Here is a 23007-nt window from a genome sequence, read left to right on the forward strand (position 1 = left end):
TATGTGTACATGGGTGCATATGTGAGGTGGGGAGGAGGAAGAGAGAAGAAGAAAAAGAGGGAAAGGTTAATGGAGGGAAGGAGATGAGAGAAGGGAGAGCATAGCGAGTAAGCTTAGGGGGATGATTATTTGAGATAGAAAGGGAATATCCAAGTAGAAATGACATAAGGTCATTTGAAACAGGAGAGTGGATTTGAGGATTGATTTAGGTTAATGATACAGAGGTAAGAATATTCCTTATAGAGGTTAATGATACAGAGGTAAGAATATTCCTTATAGAGGTTATTTTTGAAGTTCTAGAAGCAGACAAAATTCTTGAAGGAGAGAAATGTAAAAAAAAAAAAGGAGAGTTACAGATAGAAGGTTGGAGGATGGGGATAAATAAGAGAGGCATCTGAGGAGTTCAGATGTAGTCTATAAGGGTTATGATATTAGAAGACAAGTGACGAACATTTCAAGGTATTCTTCAATAATATTAAACAGCAAAATATTAAGGAGAAGAAGTTTTAAAACTGAATATCACACCTACGGTGGCTATCAAGAGGGTACTTTTGGTCTAGGGATTGAGAAAAAGGGAATGTAGATCATTTATAATGAAACTGAATGATAAGGAAAAGGAGGCTTCGAATGTTGATATTGGAGAAAGCTGGTTCTGAAGAGAAGGAAAGTAATTGGATGAAATGAGCATAGCATAAGCTTCTGTTTTCTGGTGGTTGTTTACTACTTTTGAATATTTTATGGCCATTTGTTGATTCTTCAGAATGACAACTTCCTTTTTACTGATTTAAATAATGATTCTGGAGGTAAATTTTCAAATTTTCTTAATTCAAGAAATTTTATAATAGTACATGTATTGTACATTTGTATGATAATGCCTGTATTAGTTGTATATGACTGTACATTGAATGCTTGTGTTTTTTTTTTGTTGTTGTTATTTTTGTTTGCAGTAATAGTTTCGTTTGGAGCTTTATTTCCCTCTTATGGTTCCAAAACAATGGAAATATAGATAAGACTATATTATCCTTTGCTGTTGATGCCTAAAAACAACATTAACAATAACACCAAAACCAGAAAACACATTCTAGTTTTTTGGCATGAGGCCCATACCATTTTGAGAATTAAAAAAAAAAGGTAAATAAATAAATGAGCAAGCTATTTTGATGCTCTATTCTAGAACCACCATATTTTGAAGTTCTAGATTTTTATGATTTGTTTTAGAATATAATGTTTTCTTATCTCTTCAGTGTCACACTGAAGTAAATGGAGATCACATAATTAACCTGATCCCTTCATGCATGCCTTTGTTTTCCATTTGAATTCTTTTTTTAAAATTTTTTTATTATTATTTTTAATTTTTTTTCAATTTGAATTCTTGATAGAAATGATGAAAGGTCATTATCTAAGTATTTGTTGAAAGGACACAGATTTGTTTTCATTCTAAAACACTGAGAGTTTGTGTTTTTTTTTTTTTTTTACATATGTGAGTCTATTGATAGTGTCAAAATGCTTAGTCTTTAAGTCCTGTTATTTTCAAAAATGAAGATTCTTATGATATCATACTAGATATTATTTCTAAAAAAAAAATCCAGTAGTTATCTTTAATTCTTTTAATGTGTGGTAGATATCTCTATTTAAAGCCATCTATGCCTATTCTTCTTCTTCTAGTTCTAATTCTAAAACTTTTGCTTCACAAGGGACAGATCCAGTCTCTATAACTTAACCTGTTGTTACTACCATTTATCTGGCTTTAGCATTTATAGTAGCATCTAACTTTCTAAAATAACTTAGAAATATCCAACTTTCTTTACATCAGTGATTTTTCCAGGCAATGGACATTTATAACATTGAGATTTCAAAATGTATTTAAACAATTTTTAAAGATTCTTAAAGATCTCATTTCCTATTCTGTATTTACATTTATCATTCTCATGTATGTTTTTATGCTTTTATATAAGATTGATTCTAATAAAATTGACATTTTTGTATCTTAAAAATGTCTAGATATTAACTATTTCAAATGGTTCAACCTAATATGCATTTAAGTATCTTTAAGTAATATAATATTGGCTAATATCTTCATTTTGTTAAAATGAATGACTTAGTATATTTTCAACTTGATTTTTGCACAAAAATTGTTTCTAGGAATTACTTGAGGTCAGTTTATTTATTTTAGTTTCATTATTTATATCCTATTTTATGAATAAAAGCCTGTATTATTTATTCCCAAGGCAACAGGTTTTATCTCTTTTTATAATTTATAAAATTGTGTAATTTTCTCCTTGTACACATTTGTTTTATTTTTTTCCTTTCTAATCTGGAAAATTTATTTTTCTTGTTTAATTGCCTTGGCTAGTATGTCCAGAACAATGTTGAATACAAGTGGCAAAAGAAAACTCTGTGTCTTGTTCCGGAGTGTAGAGGGGAAACATCTAGTTTTTCACCATTAAATGTAATGTTAGCTATAGCTTTTAATAAATGCTCTTTACTAGATGAGGAAGTTTCCTTCTTTCACAGTTTCTTTTTTTAAGATTATTTATTTATTTATTTATTTATTTATTTATTTATTTATTTATTTATTTATGATAGACATAGATAGATAGATAGAGAGAGAGAGAGAGAGAGAGAGAGAGAGGCAGAGACACAGAAGGAGGGAGAAGCAGGCTCCATGCCGGGAGCCTGACGTGGGACTCGATCCCGGGACTCCAGGATCACGCCCTGGGCCAAAGGCAGGCGCTAAACCGTTGAGCCACCCAGGGATCCCCAATTTGTTTTTATAATGAAATAGTATTGTTGTAGAGATTATTTAAATACATTGATATTGATAAATATAATGAAATAGTATTGCAATTTGGTAAATGCCTTTCCTGCATCTATGGAGATCATCAGTTGTTTTTTTATCCTTTATTCTATCAATATTGTGCATTATTTAATATTCAGACATTAAACTAGATTTATATCTCTGGTATAAATCTCACTTGCTTATGGTATATAATCTTTTTATTTGCTAGATTTGGTTTACTAGAATTCTATTGTAGATTTTGCCTCTATGTTCATAAAACATATTGATTTGTAACTTTCTTTTCTTGTGATGTCTTTTTTGGTTTTGGTATCAGAATAAGATGACATTATAGAGTCAGCTCATTCTGTGAACGATTTTAGAAGTATTTCTTCATCTTCTCTTTTTCGGAACAGGTTGTGAGGGATTAGTGCTATTCCTTCTTTAAATGTTTAGAAGAATTCACTAGTGAGGGCATCAGATCCTGGGTTTTCTTTGTGGATAATTTTTTAATTACTTATTTATTTTCTTTGCTTATTAACACTCTATTCAGATTGCCAATTTCTTCTTGAGTCAGTTTCAGTAGTTTTTACTTTTGTAGGAATTTGTTTATCTAGGTTATCTAATTGTTAGCATACATTTGTTTATAGGATTACCCACAAACCAATTACCTTTTCATGTCTGTGAGGTCGGTTGTAATGTTCCTTCTTTCATTCTTGATTTTAGTAATCAGACTCTTCTCTTCATTTTATTCTTGGTCAGTCTAGGTAAATGTTTGTCAGATTTGCTAATCATTTCAAAGAATAAACTTTTGATTTTGTTGGCTTTTCCTATTGTTTTTCTATTTTCTATTTCTCTTATATCTACTCTAATCTTTGTAATCTTTCTGCTTGCTTTGGGTGGAGTTTTCTCTTTTTTTCTAGTTTCTTAAGGCAGAATATTAGGTCTTTGATATGACTGAGTTCTTCTTTAATATAGATATTTACAGCTGTATTTCACTTTAAGCATCACTTTATCTGAAACTCATGAAGTGTGATATGTCATATGTTTATTTTCATTTGTCTTAAAGTATTTTCTAGTTTTTTTCTGTGTGATTTATTCTTTGATCCATTGGTTATTGAGAATGTGTTTGGTTATAGTTTATGTGGTATGTCTTTCTTCTATCTTCTAACTTTCAACCCATTTGTTTCTTCAAGTTTGTCTCTCATAGAATGCGTATAGTTGGATCATAATTGTGTTTTTGTCCCTATTCTCCCAATATCAACTTACCTGGGGGATGTTTACACCATTTACATTTAATGTAATTATTGATAAGGTAGTTGAGATATTTGTTTTCTATATGGCTTTTTGTTCCTCTATTTCTCCATTACTGCCTTTTTTGTGTCGGTATTTTTGACAGTAGTATTTTAACCCCCTTGTCATTTCTTTTACTGTATTCATTATCTTGTTGGTAGTTTCCTACGGTATTACACTTAACATCTTATAACAGTCTAGTTCTAATAATACTAACTTAATTTCAACAGTATACAAAAACTTTGTACCTATTTAGTTTTGTTTCCCTCCCCCTTTGCATTGTCATTCAGATTATGGTATTAGATGCCCCTTAACACAGATTTATTTGTTTTTGTTTGTTTTAAAAGAGAGAAAGCATAAGCAGAGAGACAGAAGGAGAGGGAGAGAGAGACTCTTAGCAGGCTTTACTCTTAGCACAGAGCCTGATGTAGGGCTCCATCTCAAGATCCTGAGACCATGACCTGAGCTGAAATCAAGAGTTAGACACTTAACTGACTGAGCTGCCCAGGTGCCCCAACACAGATTTATAATTATTATTTTATGCAGTTTTTATTAAATCAAGAAAAAAAATAATTATGAAAAAATGCATTTATCTTCTCTTTTATATTTATCTTTGTAGTTACTGTAAAAGGACTCTTTATTGGGACTCCTGAGTAGTCAGTGGTTGAGTGTCTGCCTTCAGCTCAGGGAGTGATCCTGGAGCCCTGGGATCAAGTCCCACATTGGGTTCCTTGCATGGAGCCTGCTTCCCCTATCTCTGTCTCTCTCTTCCTCTCTCTGTGTTTTTCATGAATGAATGAATGAATGAATGAATAAAATATTTATTTAAAAAAGAGATTCTTCATTTCTTCAGGTGCATTAAAGTTACTGTCTAGTGTCCTTTTATTTCAGCATAAAAGCTTACTTTAGTAGTTTTTTATGAAGCAGGTCTACTAGTCACAATTCTCTCCTTTTTTTTTTTTTTTTTTTTTTTTTAACCTGTGGATGTCTTAATATGTCCTTCATTTTTAAAGAATAGGTTTACTGGAAAGAAAATATTTAGTTGACAATAATGGTTTCTTTTAGTGTTTTAAATTGGTCATCTCACTGCCTTTTAGCCTCCAATGGTTTCTGATTAAAAATATGTTGTTAATCTTGGGGCACTTAGGTGGCTCGGTTGGTTTAAGCTTGGACTCTTGATTTCAGCTCAGGTCATGATCTCAGGGTCATGGAATAGAGCCTTGTGTTTGTCTCGGTGTTCAGCAAGGAGTCTGCTTCTCTCCTTATTTCTCTCCCTCTTCTTCTTCCCCTACCCCCATGTGTTTTCTCTCTCTCAAATAAAATAAATAAATATTAAAAAATATGTTGTTAATCTTACTAAATATACTTTGTATCAGAGGAGTCATTTCTCTTTTGCTGTTTTCATGACTTTCTCTATTTTCCAACAGTTTGATAATGTTATATCTGATGTGGATCTCTTTGAATTTATCCATTTTCAGAGTTTCTCAAATGTGTAGATTAATGGTATTCATTACATATGGGAAGGTTAAGTAATTATTTTAAAATTCTTTCCTCCTTTTTCTATCTCTTCTTTTGGGATTCCTATTATTCTTATGTTAGTACACTTGAAGGTGTCCCACAGATCTCTGAGTCTCTGTTTATTTTTCTGCATTTTATTTTTCCCTTTCTCAGACTAGATAACCTCAGTCGACCTATCTTTATGTTCATAATTTTTTCTTCTCCTTCTTTGTTTCTGCTGCTGAATTCCTCTAGTGAATTTTTATTTTTCTCCCTACTCATATTCTCTATTTGCTGAAGCATCATTCTCATAATTTCGTTTAGTTCTTTGAACATACTTTAGATAGTTGATTTAAAGTCTTTGTCTAGTAAGTTTACTTTCTGGGGTTACAGTTGGCCATGTTTCTGTGGTTACTCCTCCCCACCCCCAACTGTGTTCAACCTATCAATTATAGGCTATTTTTGTTGTTGTTTTAGCATGTGTCACTTGTTTTTTGTTGTTGTTAAAAACTGGACATTTTAAATAAAATAGCAAATCTGGAAATCAGTCTTCCATTTTCTAGGGTTATTATTGTTTCTATTTGTTGTTGCTTGCTTTTTGGTGACTTTCCTGAATGAATTACATAAAGTCTGTATTAGTGTCATATGTGGCATTGAAATACCTGTTCAATTAGCTTGTGTTCAGCTAAGTGATTGAAAAGAGAATTTCTTAAATTCCTAAAATGAGTAAATTTTTCAGTCTTTGCTAAAAGCTTCATATTTGTTTGGTAGTGTGCCTCCAACATGTAAGGGGGTCAGCTGTCTTCTTTAGTCACCACTTCCTACTTGTGCAGAACTAGAAGGCCAAGGAGAGCCTTCTCAGGTCTCACTTGGGTGTTCACATAGCTGTTTGAATGTACATGGGCTTCTAGATTTCCAGTAATATTTCAAAGCTTTGCAAAGCCCCCAATGGATATGTCATACTTCAGCTTTTCTATTTAACTTTTTTGATTTGTTTGTTGTTTCTCCAACTATTATCACTGCCTCAGGCAACTGCAATGTTAAGCAGTTGCCACTGATTATTTCCAACAAACATCCCCAGAGAAAAGACTGTCACAGGATAAGCTCTGAGTCTGTTCAAATTTTGCTCATGGGGTTTTCTAAGATACAGCCAAACAGATTAAATGGTGACAATTTTCTGAGGTTGAGGCTTTGTAAGAACTCCAGTGTCATTCTAATATCTTCACTGACTGCTAGGCTGCTGCTTTTCACTGTGATAATAGGCGTTCATTTCCAAGGTTACCATTGAGTGGCAGAGACAAGGATGGGAATAGAGTTAAAACGCCACAAAGACATGCTATTCTTACTGATATTCAGACATTAAAAAAAAGATATTCCCTGAATTTTTTTTTTATTTACTTATTCATGAGGGAGAGAAAGAGAGGGAGAGAGAGAATGAGAGAGAGAGAGGCAGAGACACAGGTAGAGGGAGAAGCAGGCTCCACACAGAGAGCCCAACATGGGACCCAATCCTGGGTCTCCAGGATGACACCCCGGGCTGAAGGTGGCACTAAACCGCCGAGCTGCCTGAGCTGTCCTACTCCCTGAATTGTTGAAAAACTTCATTTAACTTATAGATTTCCAGAGAAGTTGATTTGACACTCTTTGCTAGTGTTTTTATTGCTTTTATGGCAGAGAGAATTGTCAGTTTTCCTTATTCTGCCATTTCTAATGACATCTTTCAGTTATTTCTTTCATCATTATCTTGCATTTTTTCCTATAAACACTGCATGTTTCATTTGATTTATAATTAATATTTTGTGGGTAATATAAATGGTACTTTAAAATTTTATTTTCAGTGTTTCAGCACTAGTATATAAGAATTGAATTGATTTTTATATGTTTAACTTGTATAATATAAAATTTCTAAATTTTCTTATTACTTCAAATAGCTTTTATGTAGATTCACTGGGATTCTTTAAGTATACACTACTATTACACACAAATAGAGGAAGTTTATATTTCTTCCTTTCCCATTCATGTGACATTTATTTATTTAGGCTATTTGAAAACCTGTATTTACCCTGATTTGTGTATTATATTATTTACTCACAGTTTACCCATTTAACTAATTTTGCTGTGCCTCCTGTTGTATTGTGGATATGCTACATTTTTCAGTCATCATCTCTTTCTGAATAGGAAACTATGAGATATTTTGGTATGAGTCATATCTATTTCCTTGATCCATTTATATTATTTAAACCTATTTTTTGCCATATTTTCAAAGAAGAATCATTTTATGAAATATTTATTCCAACGAATATCTAATGTTAAAGAACTGGCCACTAGCAAAGAAATGAGTAAAATCTATTTTTATGACTGTATTCTTGAAATATTTTATGATATTTTCCCCAGAAATCAAAATCATAGTTCTCTTACATGGAATGGATGATTTCTAACTGTAGGTCTTTAGAGAACTTTTTCTAACGTTTTGTTTGGAAAATTTCTTCAAATATGAATTCTGCAGTAGAGAATGTGATTGTTCTATATTCAGACTCCAAAATTTAAAACTAAAATGGTTTTTAAAGGTCATAAAACACAGCCCCTTTATTTTACAGGTGATAAAATATGTTTCATTATCCCTCTGCAGCAGAGCTCCCTTTAACTATTATTAAAATATAGGAAGTGAATTCTAATTTATCATCAATGAAATGTACATCTCCACTTCTACACCTTGGCCTGACTACCATCATCTTTCACTTGGATTGCTACAATAGCTTAACTGGTCTCACTACTTCTACTGTTTTCCCCTATATTCTATTCTTAACACTTTAAAATAAACCTGAGATCATGTCACACCTCTACTCTAAACCCTCCAGTGACTTTCTATTTCATTCAGAATAAAAAATAAAAGTCTTCACAGTAGTTTTGCAAGGTTTTTTAATGATTTGAACCCCATTACACCCAGCCAGTTACTTGTCTGACCTAATCTTCCAATAGCCTCCCCTCTTTATTCGGCTCCAGGAAGCTAGCTCCTTGCAGTTCCTTTCACATGCCAAGCATATTGCCTTAAGGGTCTGCTCATTGACTCCTCTCTGGAATATTTTGCCCCTAGATATATGCATGATTCATTCCTTTTCCTCTTCAATACCCCATTCTCAATGAGGCCTGTTTGGAACATACTATCCAAATTAAAAATCCAGTCTGTGCTTTCCAAACTGGTCTAATTTTCCCAATTTTTCATATCATTTATCATATGTTCTAGTTTACTACATAAATTGCTCACTTACTATGTTCATCTAGATGCTTGAATGCAAGCTCCATAAAATGAAGTTTTTTGTTTGTGCCTATTTTGTTAACTGATATATCTTTGGAATCCATGAAAGTGCTTAGCGCATTATAGGCTCTCAATTAGTACTTGTTGAATGAATTAATGTATAAAAGAATAAAACAACATTGACACACTAAAGCTATGATTCTGGTTTTGACAAAATCAAAGCATTCATCATTTTTTCTTTCATTTGTATTAGGCCTTTCAAAATCTCAAATGATTATCTCTTATTTTTTATGATCTGTGTTTTCTGGGTTATTTGAGATAAAGCACTTACTAGTGGGGCACTTTAAATTCAGGGTGTAGACTTAGAACATGGGTTATAAAGGATGCTAGGGAGTTAAGAGATAGGGATTGGATGTGAATACATGAAGGTAAAGAAACAAGAGGTAGATCCAGCTTACTTCATTTAGAAAGACAAGAAAATTTATACCTCAGAAAGAAAATTTTTACCAAGAGTAATTTCGTGTTTGTCTTTCCTACTCTCCAGACAAAAAAGTACAAAAGCACACAATGACTTAACTGTATTCATGCCTGTTCTTCCCACCTTTCCTCCTATGTCCAAGGAAGGCATATCCTTCCTTATGCTATTTCCTACTTTGCTTAGCTTTAGATCTTAGAGGTCAATTTATCAAGTTTTCTGGATGGCCAATTCACCAATGGAATTTTGTAATGTGTCTAAATTTCTTTTAAAATTTAATTTTTTTATTTTATTTTATTTTTTTTTATTTTTATTTTTATTTATTTATGATAGTCACACAGAGAGAGAGAGAGAGACATAGGCAGAGGGAGAAGCAGGCTCCATGCACCGGGAGCCTGATGTGGGACTCGATCCCGGGTCTCCAGGATCGCGCCCTGGGCCAAAGGCAGGTGCCAAACCGCTGCGCCACCCAGGGATCCCTAAAATTTAATTTTTTAATTATACATTTTAAAGCAAACTGTGTTGAAAATTTAAAAACTTCTACAAAGTTTTATAGTATTTTTTGTTTTGTCTTCATAACACTATTTCAAGAAATAATTAGTTTGCACTTGTTTCAGCTACCTGTTTCTGGACAGATAGGATAGGGCAACTCCCCTTACAGAAAAGTCAGAGGATGAGGCTGCATAGTCCACCTTTTTTCCTGTGGACTTCAGGATGTAGTGTAAATGAAAGCCTGAGACAGAGGAGTGGAAGGGAAAAGCCCTTAGATATATTTTTCTTTAAGTATATTGATTGAAAATGTATATATACATATATATATATATATATATACACAGACACACACATATACATAAATATATATACAAATAAATATAATATATATAAATATATATAAATGTGCATATATATATATATATACACACATGCACACACACATTTACACAGACACACTTTTTATGCCAAGTGTCACCCTCTTTGCTCATTTATCTCCTCTTGCTTCTGAGATCAACATCTCAGACTATTCAGTGTGCTAATTCTACTCCGCATCTTTTATTCATCAGATATATCCTAACTCTGCCCTAGTTTCTTCTATGTCACCACCAAGGAGGTACAGCGAAGACAGATCAAATATTCTTTAAAACTGTATTATCAAGACAAAATAAAAAAAGGTATAGTTTAACAACAAACACATTTGAGGAAATGGTCATTTGGTAAGTTGGCCATTGATCTAAATTTAATTTTAAAACCACTTAATTATTGAATTGGTACCATAAGGTACATCACATCCCCTTTTGTGTTCTCATGATCAAACTCTAGCTAGAATTTGTCATTTTAATCAAGTTTTTCTCATTATTACAAGCACAAGAAAAAAACTTAGAGGTGGTAATTTTCTTAGTTTTTTCTGTTGCCACTCTTGTAGGCTTATCTGTTATTAAATCCGAAATAAATATTTGCTAAATGAATCAATAAAATAATATTAAGTGGTTTAAGACTGACATCTACCTCCACCTTGAAAGTTCACCTAATTCAATGCAGAATGGGTTTTGAATCGGCTTGTCTTAGAAGAATTCTCAGGAGATAATGGAATTTGAGACTGAGCTAGAATGCCATTGATATATGTGAATAACTCAGAATTTATGAGTAGGAGGTTTTCAATTTATCCTCATTTACTGGAGATTTTCTAGACCAGGCATTAATCTAAGTTTGGAGATGACCCAAAGTGATACTCTGGAGCTTAGAGACAGAACAGGGGGATGAGAGGACAGGTGGGGAGTCTTCCTGTTGGCAATGCAAATGCTCTGGAAATTGCAGTCGAAAGTAGATGACAATCAAATTTAGCACTGATAACATGATAGATTTATAGGTTTATAAACTAGGGAGAAATTTGATTTGGAGAGTTATGGAATGAATAAGTCACAGGGATGAAAAGTACAGCATAGGGAATAGAATCAATGGTATTATAATACATTTTATAGTGACAGATGGGAGCTACACTTGTGGTGAACATTGTATAACAAATAGAGTTGGTGAATTATTATGTTGTACCCCAGGAACTAATTTAACATTGTGCGGGGTTTAACTATACCCCAATTAAAAGAAATAGTAAAAAAAAATATTTGACCCACAAATTAGGCCAGTAAGTAGACTGGGAAGATATTCACTTTGACTTATCTGCAATGTCTATAGAGATAACTATGACTATTAATTATCCTATGGAATTAGCAAAATATATATATTCATCTGTAGGAATTTGATATTTGTCTGTAGGGCTATGATATAAGTGGAGATTTTATAGGTTTAAAGGAATGTCACTTGAATGTTTGTCAGACACCACGTGGAAAACTATGACTTTTTATATTATGTATTTTGTATGTACTCTGCAGGATTAGAGCAGTTTGTTGGAAGAATGCAAGATTTTCGATTATATCAAGTGGCGCTCACAAACAGGTAAGTGAATGTGGTGTTTTAAAGCTCGACAGGTGTAAGAATAATTCCTGAATTTAATTATATAAGAGTTGCAAAAGATTATTTTTCATTTTTACAGCATTTCACAAATGTCACCTAATTAATGTTTACAGTGTTTACGTTGGCTTAGTCTATGGTTGTTATTCATTAGTGCTATTCTGTTGGGTAATCCCTTATAATATGAAATTGATCAACTTCTTTACAAAGGATTTTTTTCTAAGGCCACTAGATTTTTGAACAAGTTGTATTACAGAATTTGGGATACATTGATTTAAATGTTCTGTATGAAGTAGTTTATGATATGTAAGAAACTGCTATATCTGCCTTTCAAAATTGCTTTGTTGAATTTATAAGTGCTAGAGAATTTAGAACAATGAAAATGATTATTTTGATATGTGGGAAAGTCTCAAGAGACTGAGCTATTAGAGGTGGAGACAAGAATGAATAATCTGAAGTATTGTTATATATTTTTCTATTTCCAGTGAACACAAATTATATAGACTTGGACTAGGGTTAAGCAAGTATTTCCTTATCTTGAGAATAGGTGGAAAATCTTTATTAGGAATTCTCAAAGACATGTAGATTTTCATTCTGTTCAGAAAAGTTCAAGTGAAATTCTGCTCAGATGTCCTCTGAAGTTTCTTTCCCAAGTAAAGTGATTTTTTTAGATTTTTTAAAAGATTTTTATTTATTCATGAGAGAGAGAGAGAGAGAGAGAGAAAGAGAGAGAGAGAGGCAGAGACACTGCAGAGGGAGAAGCAGGCTCCATGCACAGAGCCTGACTTGGGACTTGATCCTGGAGACCCTGGGCGGAAGGCAAGCGCTAAACCTCTAAGCCACCCGGGCTGCCCAAGTAATGATTTGTATTTTTTTTTTCAAGTGATGATTTTTTTAAAAAAAATATTGTACTTATTTATTCATGAGAGACACACAGAGAGAGGCAGAGACATAGGCAGAAGGAGAAGCAGGTTCCCTGAGGGGAGCCTGATGTGGGACTCGATCCCAGGACCTGGGGATCACACCCTGAACCGCTGAGTCACTGAGATGTTCCCCAAATAATGATTTGATGGTATAATAGTATATTGTTGTATGTATGAGTTGATGTTGTTTACTTCTACTAAGGATCAAAAATAATGATGTTTACTCATATTTCTTAAAGGAAAATGTAAATTAGTGTGGTGAATTTCCAAATGACGGAAGTAACTCTTATCAATTTGAGAAGTGTTGCTCCTCAACATTCTTATAAACATTCTTTTTATAATATAAAAAGAAATATAAAAATTATTTTAACATAAACATTCTTTACTAGTCTATATAATCAAGAGATATCTGAACAAAGGGTGCTGTACCGCTGGGACACATAATTAGATTTGATGCCAATAGTCTCAACTATCCTTTTTTAAAAATTTTTTTATTGTAATTCAATTTGCCAACATATAGCATAACACCCAGTGCTCATCCCACCAAGTGCTCCCCTCAGTGCCCATCACCCAGTCACCCCAACCCCCTGCTCACCTCAACTATCCTTTTAATCACTTCTGTCTAAAATTCTGGAGAGCAGTGTTGCTATAATATGGGGGCAAATCAAGTTTTTCCCTGGGGCAAAGATTTCACTTTTGTTCCTATTTAAAACCTGGTGTCAATTGGAAAATATCAATAAGATTTAAAGAAGAAGGTGTGATTTCATGTGATTTAGCGAATGGAAAAACTGCTTGACTCCATCCCCCCACTGGGATCTGAGGGAAGAATCCTGGCCTGTCTAGTTAGACCAGGGTTACTGATGTTGGCCTACCTGAGATGTCTGGAAGGTATTATGGGGAAGAATGCCTATATTAGAATGACTAATTCTGACTAGAACAGGTATATTGCCCTTAATGGAAAAATTAAATATATCTGCCTGGAATTGGCGTTATTCTTTGACTGTTGGCAGCTGCCAGATGATCTGAAGCCATTGAAGCACTTTGGGGTGCCAGGATCTGTACTGATGAGTCACAGGAAACCACTGACAAATGGTTTTGGCCTCAGTCCTTTTACTTAAAATAGCTCAGGGGTTGGGAGTCTGCCTTCAGCCCAGGGAGTGATCCCATAGTCCCGGGATCGAGTCCCACGTCAGGCTCTCTGCATGGAGCCTGCTTCTTCCTCTGCCTGTGTCTCTGCCTGCCTCTCTCTCTGTCTCTCATGAATAATAATAATAATAATAATAAATAATAATAAAACAGCAACAGATAAAATGATACTTGTTTTCTTATTTCTTTCCCATGGATGAACTGGATACCCTATTACTCCTAGTATTTTCAATGTATTATTGTCCACTTTTGGGATAAGGCAGTTTAACAACCTGAATGAATGTTACTTTATTTTTCATCACAAATAGATATAGTAGACTATTATGATATTTAAATAAGTGTCTCAGTAATCAGACAAGGGCTTACACATGCTTCTCAATGTAAAAAGTAACTCTTAAGAATTAACTCTTTCTAATATCCATTTTATGTGTCTATTTATTTGGCCAGGAATGTGTTTGACTTTATGTTCTGTTTATAAAATAATTAAAGTTGCTGGATAGTGATACATGAAGATTGTGATATACATTTGTAACAACCCTTGGAAGTTCTATTACTGCTGAGCTATTTGTCCTTACAGTCTGCTTCTTACACCCACAGGGAGATTCAGGAAGTTTTCTCTGGAGATCTGCTCAGACTGCATATTCAGTCCCATTGCCGCTGCCCTGGAAGCCACCCTAGGGTCCATCCTTCGGTACAGCGGTACTGCATTCCTAATGATGCAGAAGACACAACCACTGATAGGGTGTTACGGCTGAATCCTGAAGCCCATCCTCTTTCTTTTGTCAATGATAATGATATTGGTACTTCATGGGTTTCACATGTGTTTACAAACATTAGCCAGCTTCATCAAGGAGTGACTATTTCAATAGATTTGGAAAATGGACAATATCAGGTAATTTGAAATAATAGAGTGTATTAGTTTCCTCTAACTGCCATAACCAATCACTGCTAATTTCGTGCCTTAAAATAATAGAAATGTATTCGTTCACAGTTCTGAAGATTGAAATACAAATCAAAGTATTGGCCGGGTTGTTCTCCCTTCCGAGGCTCCAGTGTCTGTAGAATCCTTCCTTGCTTTTTCCAGGTTCTGGGAACCCCTGGTGTTCCTTGGCTTATGGCCCCATAACTTCCATCTCTGCCTCTGTTTGCAGGGGCCTTCCTCCTTGCATCTCTCTGTGTGTCACTTCTTTCTCTTCGTTCTGTTGTAAGACCCAGCCTTCATTCAGGATGATTTCATCTTCAGATCCTTAATTACATCTGCAAATACCCTTTTTCCAAAGGTCACATTCACAGGTACTAGGAGTGAGTACTTGAATGTGTCTGTTTGGGGATGCAATTCAATCTACTAAAAGGTGAATTAGGTGACTGAATGTTACTTCACACTAGTAGTGTCTAGTAATGTATGAAATAAAAATATGTAAAAGAAAAGATGCAGGGCCTATTTTTAAAGATATTTGTATGAAATCATATAAGATATTGAAATAAAATATTTTATTATTAAGTAGTCCAAATTACTAAAAACTGAGGTGCTTATTCTAACTAACTACTGAAGAAGAGCATATATAACAACTATCTCATGGAAGTAAGGTTCTTTTTCCATGTCTTTATATCAAACATATTATTAACTTGCACTTAATTTATAAAATCCTTGAGAAGGAATGGATATGCAATTGTAGAATGTGTTGCTTTTCCCATAGGGCTATGACATTTCTGGATGTCTAATAAATATTTGATGATTATCATTATGAGGAAGTAAGCTATTATATTTGAAATGAACAATTCACGGATTTGATTTAGAATGATGAGTCAAACTTAAAACTTTAAAGACAATGATTAACTTATCCATTTTCAGGTGTTTTATATTATCATTCAGTTCCTTAGTCCACAACCAACAGCAATAAAGATTCAACGAAAGAAGGAGGACAGCCTAGATTGGGAGGACTGGCAATATTTTGCTAGAAATTGCAGAGCTTTTGGAATGGAAAATAATGGAGAATTGAAAAATCCTGATTCTGTCAACTGTCTTCAGCTTCCCACGTATGAATATTTAACAAAATTATCTTTGAAAGAGTTAATTTTAATAGACTAATGGATTAATAATAAGCAATAGGTGGACTAAGTCATACAACTGGTAGAGACTTCCCTTCACCACTAGCCTTCTTGAAGCATCTTCTTCTGAGACTCCCCCGTCCCCTAACTTGAGTTTTATACTATGTTTAAAGTTCTCATAAGAGACTTGAGAGTATCTCTTGTTTATATTCTCATTTGGGCTTTATAATCTGATTTTCAGGTTGCTTTAGCAAGTTATATATATTAATAGAATTTTATTATGTCCTTAAGGAAATGTTTTACTATGTTTTTCTGTGATGAAACTATATTGTTTGCCCATGAAATATATGCTATATATGTTTTCCCAGAATGAGGAATTTAAGCCATTATTGATATTGTGTAATAATGTTTCAAAGTTGTGATTCTTCTTTTTTAAAAATATGAGTAGCTTTTCATGACTTCAGATTTCTTTCATCAACAGTTTTACTCCATATTCCCATGGTAATGTCACATTTAGCATCCTAACACCTGGACCAAATCATCGTCCTGGCTACAACGACTTTTATAATACCCCATCTCTTCAAGAGTTTGTAAAAGCCACACAAATAAGAATTCATTTTCATGGACAGTACTATACAACTGAGACTCCTGTCAGCCTCAGGCACAGTTACTATGCAGTTGACGAAATCACCATCACGGGGAGGTAATGTTCATTATGCTTTTCACTATGAGTTTTGTTTCCAACAAGATTTTTGTCATACTTATTTAAAAATACGTTAAGATTTAAAGCAAGCCAGATTCCAAAATTGACATTTTGAAAAGATTGGTATGCTATTCTTTTCTGTATGTAAGACCACGTGGTTATGGAAACAATTTTCAAAAGCTATTGGGTTTAGAAGGCATGGTACCCTGAATCTGGCTTAGAAATAACTTGCCAAGTATTTTGCTTTTTTTCTGGAATATTATTTTCACATATTCTTGAAATCAGAGAGAAGGAGCTAGATTTCAAGTTACAACTATATTATCAGCTAGTTTGTAAGTATAGGGCTTGGTCTCCCCGAGTTCACAATTCACAATTTTATGGGATATATTTGTTTTCTAGGAAGAAAAATCAAATATTGCCTAAATAATTATAAATATCTGACCATAATTGAGAACATGGCTCACAGTATTTCAAAATATGGATATCTGGAGAGCAACATACTCTCTGGTATGGAAATGGTACATACATAGGTTATATTTAGAATCAAGTTGTGCTAGAAGAGTGATATGCACTGTAAATAAAGTACATCTTTAAAAACCAGAATATCGGGATCCCTGGGTGGCGCAGCGGTTTGGCGCCTGCCTTTGGCCCAGGGCGCGATCCTGGAGACCCGGGATCGAATCCCACGTCGGGCTCCCGGTGCATGGAGCCTGCTTCTCCCACTGCCTGTGTCTCTGCCTCTCTCTCTCTCTGTGACTATCATAAATAAATAAAAATTAAAAAAAAAAAAAAAAAAACAGAATACCAAACTATAAGTGCTATTTGTTTAGTAATGGCATGATGTAAATAGTAATACTGTTAAATATTTATCATCTAATTTTGTAGAAAAAAACCCAAATAATTGAAATATATTAATTTCATTCTGCAGTTTATTCTAAACTTTATTGTTTAATTGTGTTTAACAGCTTCAGTAAACGCCTTCCCTGGCAAATTTGCCACATAGCTGATATAGGTGAAAATAAATTCCCTTCCCAGAGAATCTTGAAAATTACCTTCTAAGAACAATGTGGTCTGGATATGGATGATGCTTTATCCAATACTTTAGGAATAATAAAAAAAACTTTCATGAACATTCATGTGATAAAAGAGATTGAATTTTGTGTTAACATACTTGTCTCCCTTGTTGGATCCACACAGTGGATATATTCACAGGCTCTTAAATATATTCACAGTTGCGTTGACTTAGGAGTTGTCTGATGGTCTGTTTACAGATGTCAGTGCTATGGTCATGCTGATAAGTGTGACACAAGCAGCCAGCCCTATCGCTGCCTCTGCTCTCTGGAAAGCTTCACCCAGGGACGTCACGTGAGTTCTCTGTTTGATGCATGAAAATCTAAAAAGAAGGGGGGAAGGGAATGGAGAGGGTTGGTGAAATGGTGACTATAAATTCTTTGAACTTAATTTTGGTCTACCCTATGGGTTGAATAGAAATGAATTGATATGAGCCTGAAATGTCAATTATTTCAGGAAATTTTTGGTAGAAAAAAAATCCATCAAAAAGATGAAAATATCACTTTAAAAAATAAACTGTATCAGAAAAATAACAACTAAGAGCAAACCTTAAACCAAAGGGTTTTATTTTACTTTTCTGTCTTTGTTTCATCAGCATTTTCATGTTTTACTAAACAATTCTTAAGGTGTCTGGATAGAATGGCATTAAAAATAAGGGTCTGAATCCTGCATCTAATGGATATTTATGCATAGATATCTATGCAGCATAAGAGTCTTGGTGCAGAGATCTTTTTGAATTCGCATCAATTAAGTTGAATTCATTTCTTGATATCAGTAATTTTAATTAATTTGAAAATCTATGGTAAAATGACTCAAATTATGTTACTTTCATTTGTCTATGATGACCAGGGGAAGTTTCATAGATGAAGTAGAGATTTAGCTACATTTTTAGGAAAAAGGGGTAAATAGAAAAGAAATTGAGATGTATTGGTAAAAATATCTAGCATCAACATCAGTAACAGCTGATAGGAAAGCAAGTACAGTGGCAGGAACAATCATACCAGTAATAAAAAATAAATGGTTTGGAGTCCTCATTGAGTGAAGTTTGAGGTAGTTGGGGTCAATTTGGGAAAAAAAAATAAAGCCCTACTTCATGGCATGTATAGAAAATCCAAGACTTCAATGTAAAAATAATTGTAAATCTATTAAAATAACAATTAAAATAATATTTCTAAATCTAAAGCTAGGGACTTTATAAGCAAAACAAATACAAGTAGAAACAAACATATTAGGAGCCATGAAGGAAATTATTGACGTATTTTGTCATAAACACATTTAAAATTCTTTACAGTGTAAGGACTAATTTATTGCATGAACTTGATTGATTCATTGTTACTCAGCCATAATTGTGTGTTTAATTTTTCCCAACTTGATTTGCTCTTGCTTTTAAATTTAAAATGGCATTTATTATATTTTTCCTAGTGTCTTCTTCCTTTGATTCTATTAAATGCATATTTCTCTTTCCTTGCAATCAGTGATTTCTTTTATTAACCCCACAATGTAGCACCGTCTAGTAGATTCCCTACTTGACTTGCCTCCTAAACGTTGCCCTGTACGTGTGTTTAATTAGTCACTTCACTTTTCCCTGTCGTTTGTTTTAGGATATCATGGAACATCTTGTTTTTTTAAAAACCATCTGCCAAGGTTTTAGCAAACTCCATTTCTGCCTTCTGAGATTCTTAATCTCATCTGTTTCCAGTGACAACATGAGTGCATATAGTTCAGTAGCAAGAATATTATCTACAATGCAGACTTCTTCTAGCACATTTAGGATGTAGTCCTGGCCCTTAGTTTCAACTCAGTCTTTGATTTGGTTACAGCTTTCTTTCTTTCTATGTGCTCAAGCCAAAACTTTCATGTTCTAATTCAGATGTTCCTTTGAACTTATTCTCCAGATCATTGCTTTATATTGCTGATCTTTTAATTTATATGTTTAGTCTTCATCACTGGTTGATAATTGCTTTGAAAGAAGGAATCATTTACTTTTTCTTTCTTTCTTTCTTTTTTTTTTTTGATTTCTAACAGCTAGAGGCTTTGAATTTGGTTTGATTAGAGTATCATGAGAAAAAAAATCTTTTTAAAAAGCATTGATTTTAGTATGTTTGATTGTGTTGCTTATCATATTGTCCCAGAAAGGAAATTAATTGGATGAACTTGATTGATTCACTCTTTATTCAGCCATAATTGTGTGTTTAAATTTTTGCCAGTTTGATTTGTTCTTGATTTTAAAGTTAGAGTGGCATTTATTCTATTTTTCCTAGTGTCTTCTCCTTTTGATTCTTTAAAATGGACACTTCGCTTTCCTGGAAATTAGTGGTATCTTTTATTAACCTTACCTCCCCTTCTCAAACTCACCAAGAACTCAGTTAAAAAACACTATGGGGGGATCCCTGGGTGGCGCAGCGGATTGGCGCCTGCCTTTGGCCCAGGGCGCGATCCTGGAGACCCGGGATCGAATCCCACGTCGGGCTCCCAGTGCATGGAGCCTGCTTCTCTCTCTGCCTATGTCTCTGCCTCTCTCTCTCTCTCTCTGTGTGACGATAATAAATAAAAATAAATTAAAAAAACAAAAACAAAAAAACACACTATGGGGTGGGGGATGCCTGGGTGGCTCAGTGGTTGAGCATCTGCCTATGCCTCAGGGTGTGATCTTGGAGTCCTGGGATCAAGTCCACATCGGGCTCCCTGTGTGGAACCTACTTCTCCTCCCTCTGCTATGTCTCTGCCTCTCTCTCTCTCTCTCTCTCTCTCTCTCTCTCTCTGTGTGTGTGTCTTTTGTGAATAAATAAATAAAATCTTAAAAAAAAAAAAACCACTCTGCGATGGATTTAGTAAAGCCCCTTGATCTGAATCTCTGTAGTATATTCAAATTAAGGACTGGGTAATGCTTTTATATATTATTTTCAGAGCTTCTCATGCTTTATTTTGACTAGTTTGCTTTCATCTCCTCTACCCCCCACCCCTATATCCCTTTTTCTTTTGATAGCCCATCCCATTTTCCCCTTTCTCTCTCTCTAATTGCTCACAGATGAGTGATTGATATTTTATGATTCTTGAATGATTTCATGCTTCTCCTTAAAAATAGAGCCATTAAATGAATCAAGGCTCATGATTGGTTTCAGAAGTCAAGTTGGGATTTTCAGACTTGGTCTCAGGTGGTGACTATTGAATTATGAACTAGCAAAATAATTAACTATAATTTAGGTTGAGAATACATTTTAATGCGTCTTATTTAGACATTAAATGCCTTTTAGAAACAAAGGTAAAAAGTTGACTTTTCTGTTATTTTCTTCCTGGACATATTTTGATAATTTATGAATTTAGCCATAAATAAAAAAGCAACCAATATCATTCACTTAGCAAAGTTTGGCAAATGTAGCTGAAGGGAAAAAGTCAATAGACTGTTAAGTTGAATGATTTCTCTGTCCTATTATATTTTCAATAATGTGTTGAAAATGAGAAATGATTTTGTAAAGCATTCGTAAGTATGACATTTTCTTATTGTTATCATTCGAAGTATTTTAATACATGTGAGACATATCTGAAAAAGGTATCTTACAATAATTTGAAAATATGCTTATTCAAATGCTTTTCACATTGTTCTACTTTTTAAAATAATAAGTTTTCATATAAGCCATCCATTTCCTATTGGAACCAATGTTCTTTTTAAAGATCTGGACATAATCCAAAAAGAATGTCTTCAATTTCACAGTATTATGCTAACCATTAATAATATTACTCAATAAACAGGGCTTTTGTGAATTATATTACAGCCATTTGGCAAACAGATGAAAACGTAAGCCTTGAGAATATGCCAGTTCTTGGCAATTGGCAGTCCTGTATGAAAGTGTTTTTAGCAGAAGTGAAAATGAATGAAGTCGGGAGAAAGGAGTGGAATGGTAAATTCAGAAGCAAGTTCTTATACATTAGCCATTCCAAGGAATTTTCTATATGAAGCATTCTTCAGTTGTTTATAAAGTGGATGTCACAAACTGGTGGTCCACAGGTGGGAACACTGTTTAAATAGTTTGTTATTCTTCTTCTTCTGTCCCTCTTCCTCTTCCTCCTTTACCTCTGGCCTCTCTTACAGAAAATAATCCAACACTGTGCCTATGTTTCCTCATACAGCCTAACTCAAGGTAACAATTACCCTCTTTGGAACAGTATCACACTTTGGTTTGCTACCATATTCACTACTATCCATAGCCTTATATCTGGGTGAACTCACTTATGTTAATACCTGGCCCTCTTCATAGATTAAGACTTACGCTAGTAGTTAAAACACATGATTAATTATTTAGGGAATAGACAGACTGACTAATTCATCTAATTCGTAACTCCATTGGTAAATCCTATTTCTTTTGTTGATTCATAAAATGAAAAACTAACCAAAAAAAGAAAAAGAAAAACTATTACCAAAGACCCCACTGATCCTGAGATAAACTTCAAGGTACACTTACTTTTGTCTTAAATATTTCATTGTATTTTGCAATACTTAAAACATCTACCTTGGGGAGGCTCAATGATTCTCCTCAGGGCTACTGCCTAGGAATGCTGACATGCTGTGTAAGGCTTTGTAAGGCAGTTGTAAGGCTTTGACTTTAATGTATGGTGTATACTACAAATGATAATTGCATATTTCATTAATAGAGAATGATTTTAGTGTATTTGTGACATTACCTCTCTAGAAATGACTGAAACAGTGAATAATTTACTAGTTCCATTTTAGGATTAACCTAGAGCAAAACAAATCCTAAAAGACTATATACTATTAACTTTAAAGCAGAATTGAATGTTTCAAAGCAAAATTCAGGATTACATGGCATTTAACTCTTTGCGAATCATTTGATAAGAAACACATACACTCTTTTTAAATAAGTACTTTTTGGATAACAGATAATCACTGTTACTTGTACATGTATTTTATAATTTAAGTGAATTTTTTACTTTGAGATAATTGTAAATTCATATATGATTGTAAGAAATAATACATAGATTCCTTGTACCATTTACTCAATTTCAACTATAATAACATCTTGCAAAACTAGTGATTTTTTTTCTTTTTAAGCAACTTTCCTGAAATGATTCGCATATAATAAAATATACTCAGTTAAAAATAAAAACATAAAATAAATTTATCCATTTAAAAATATTAGCAAATGCAATTTGCTATATTTTGCTATATTTGTGTGATCACTTCCATATTAAAGATTTGGAATGTTTTTCTCTCTCCAAATATTCTCTTGTGCTCCTCTATAGTCAATGCCTCCTCCTCAACCCTCAATCCTAGGAAGGCATTGATCTGCTTTCTATTACTATAGATTGTTTTGCCTATTCTAAAATTCCATATCATGG

General features: G+C 33.7%; 1 protein-coding gene across 1 annotated transcript in view; it reads left to right on the forward strand.

The window, feature by feature from the left end:
- The window catches only part of USH2A (usherin), a 689554-nt gene that overhangs the window by 54265 nt on the left and 612282 nt on the right, over positions 1–23007 (forward strand). The window contains exons 4-8 of the mRNA XM_041722698.1: positions 11682–11745; positions 14427–14721; positions 15682–15866; positions 16360–16581; positions 17853–17946. Of these exons, the coding sequence (XP_041578632.1) occupies positions 11682–11745; positions 14427–14721; positions 15682–15866; positions 16360–16581; positions 17853–17946 (860 nt within the window). The remainder of the gene's footprint in view (positions 1–11681; positions 11746–14426; positions 14722–15681; positions 15867–16359; positions 16582–17852; positions 17947–23007) is intronic.

This window comes from Vulpes lagopus, chromosome 11 (assembly GCF_018345385.1).
Source record: "Vulpes lagopus strain Blue_001 chromosome 11, ASM1834538v1, whole genome shotgun sequence".
Taxonomy (NCBI): Eukaryota; Metazoa; Chordata; class Mammalia; order Carnivora; family Canidae; genus Vulpes; species Vulpes lagopus.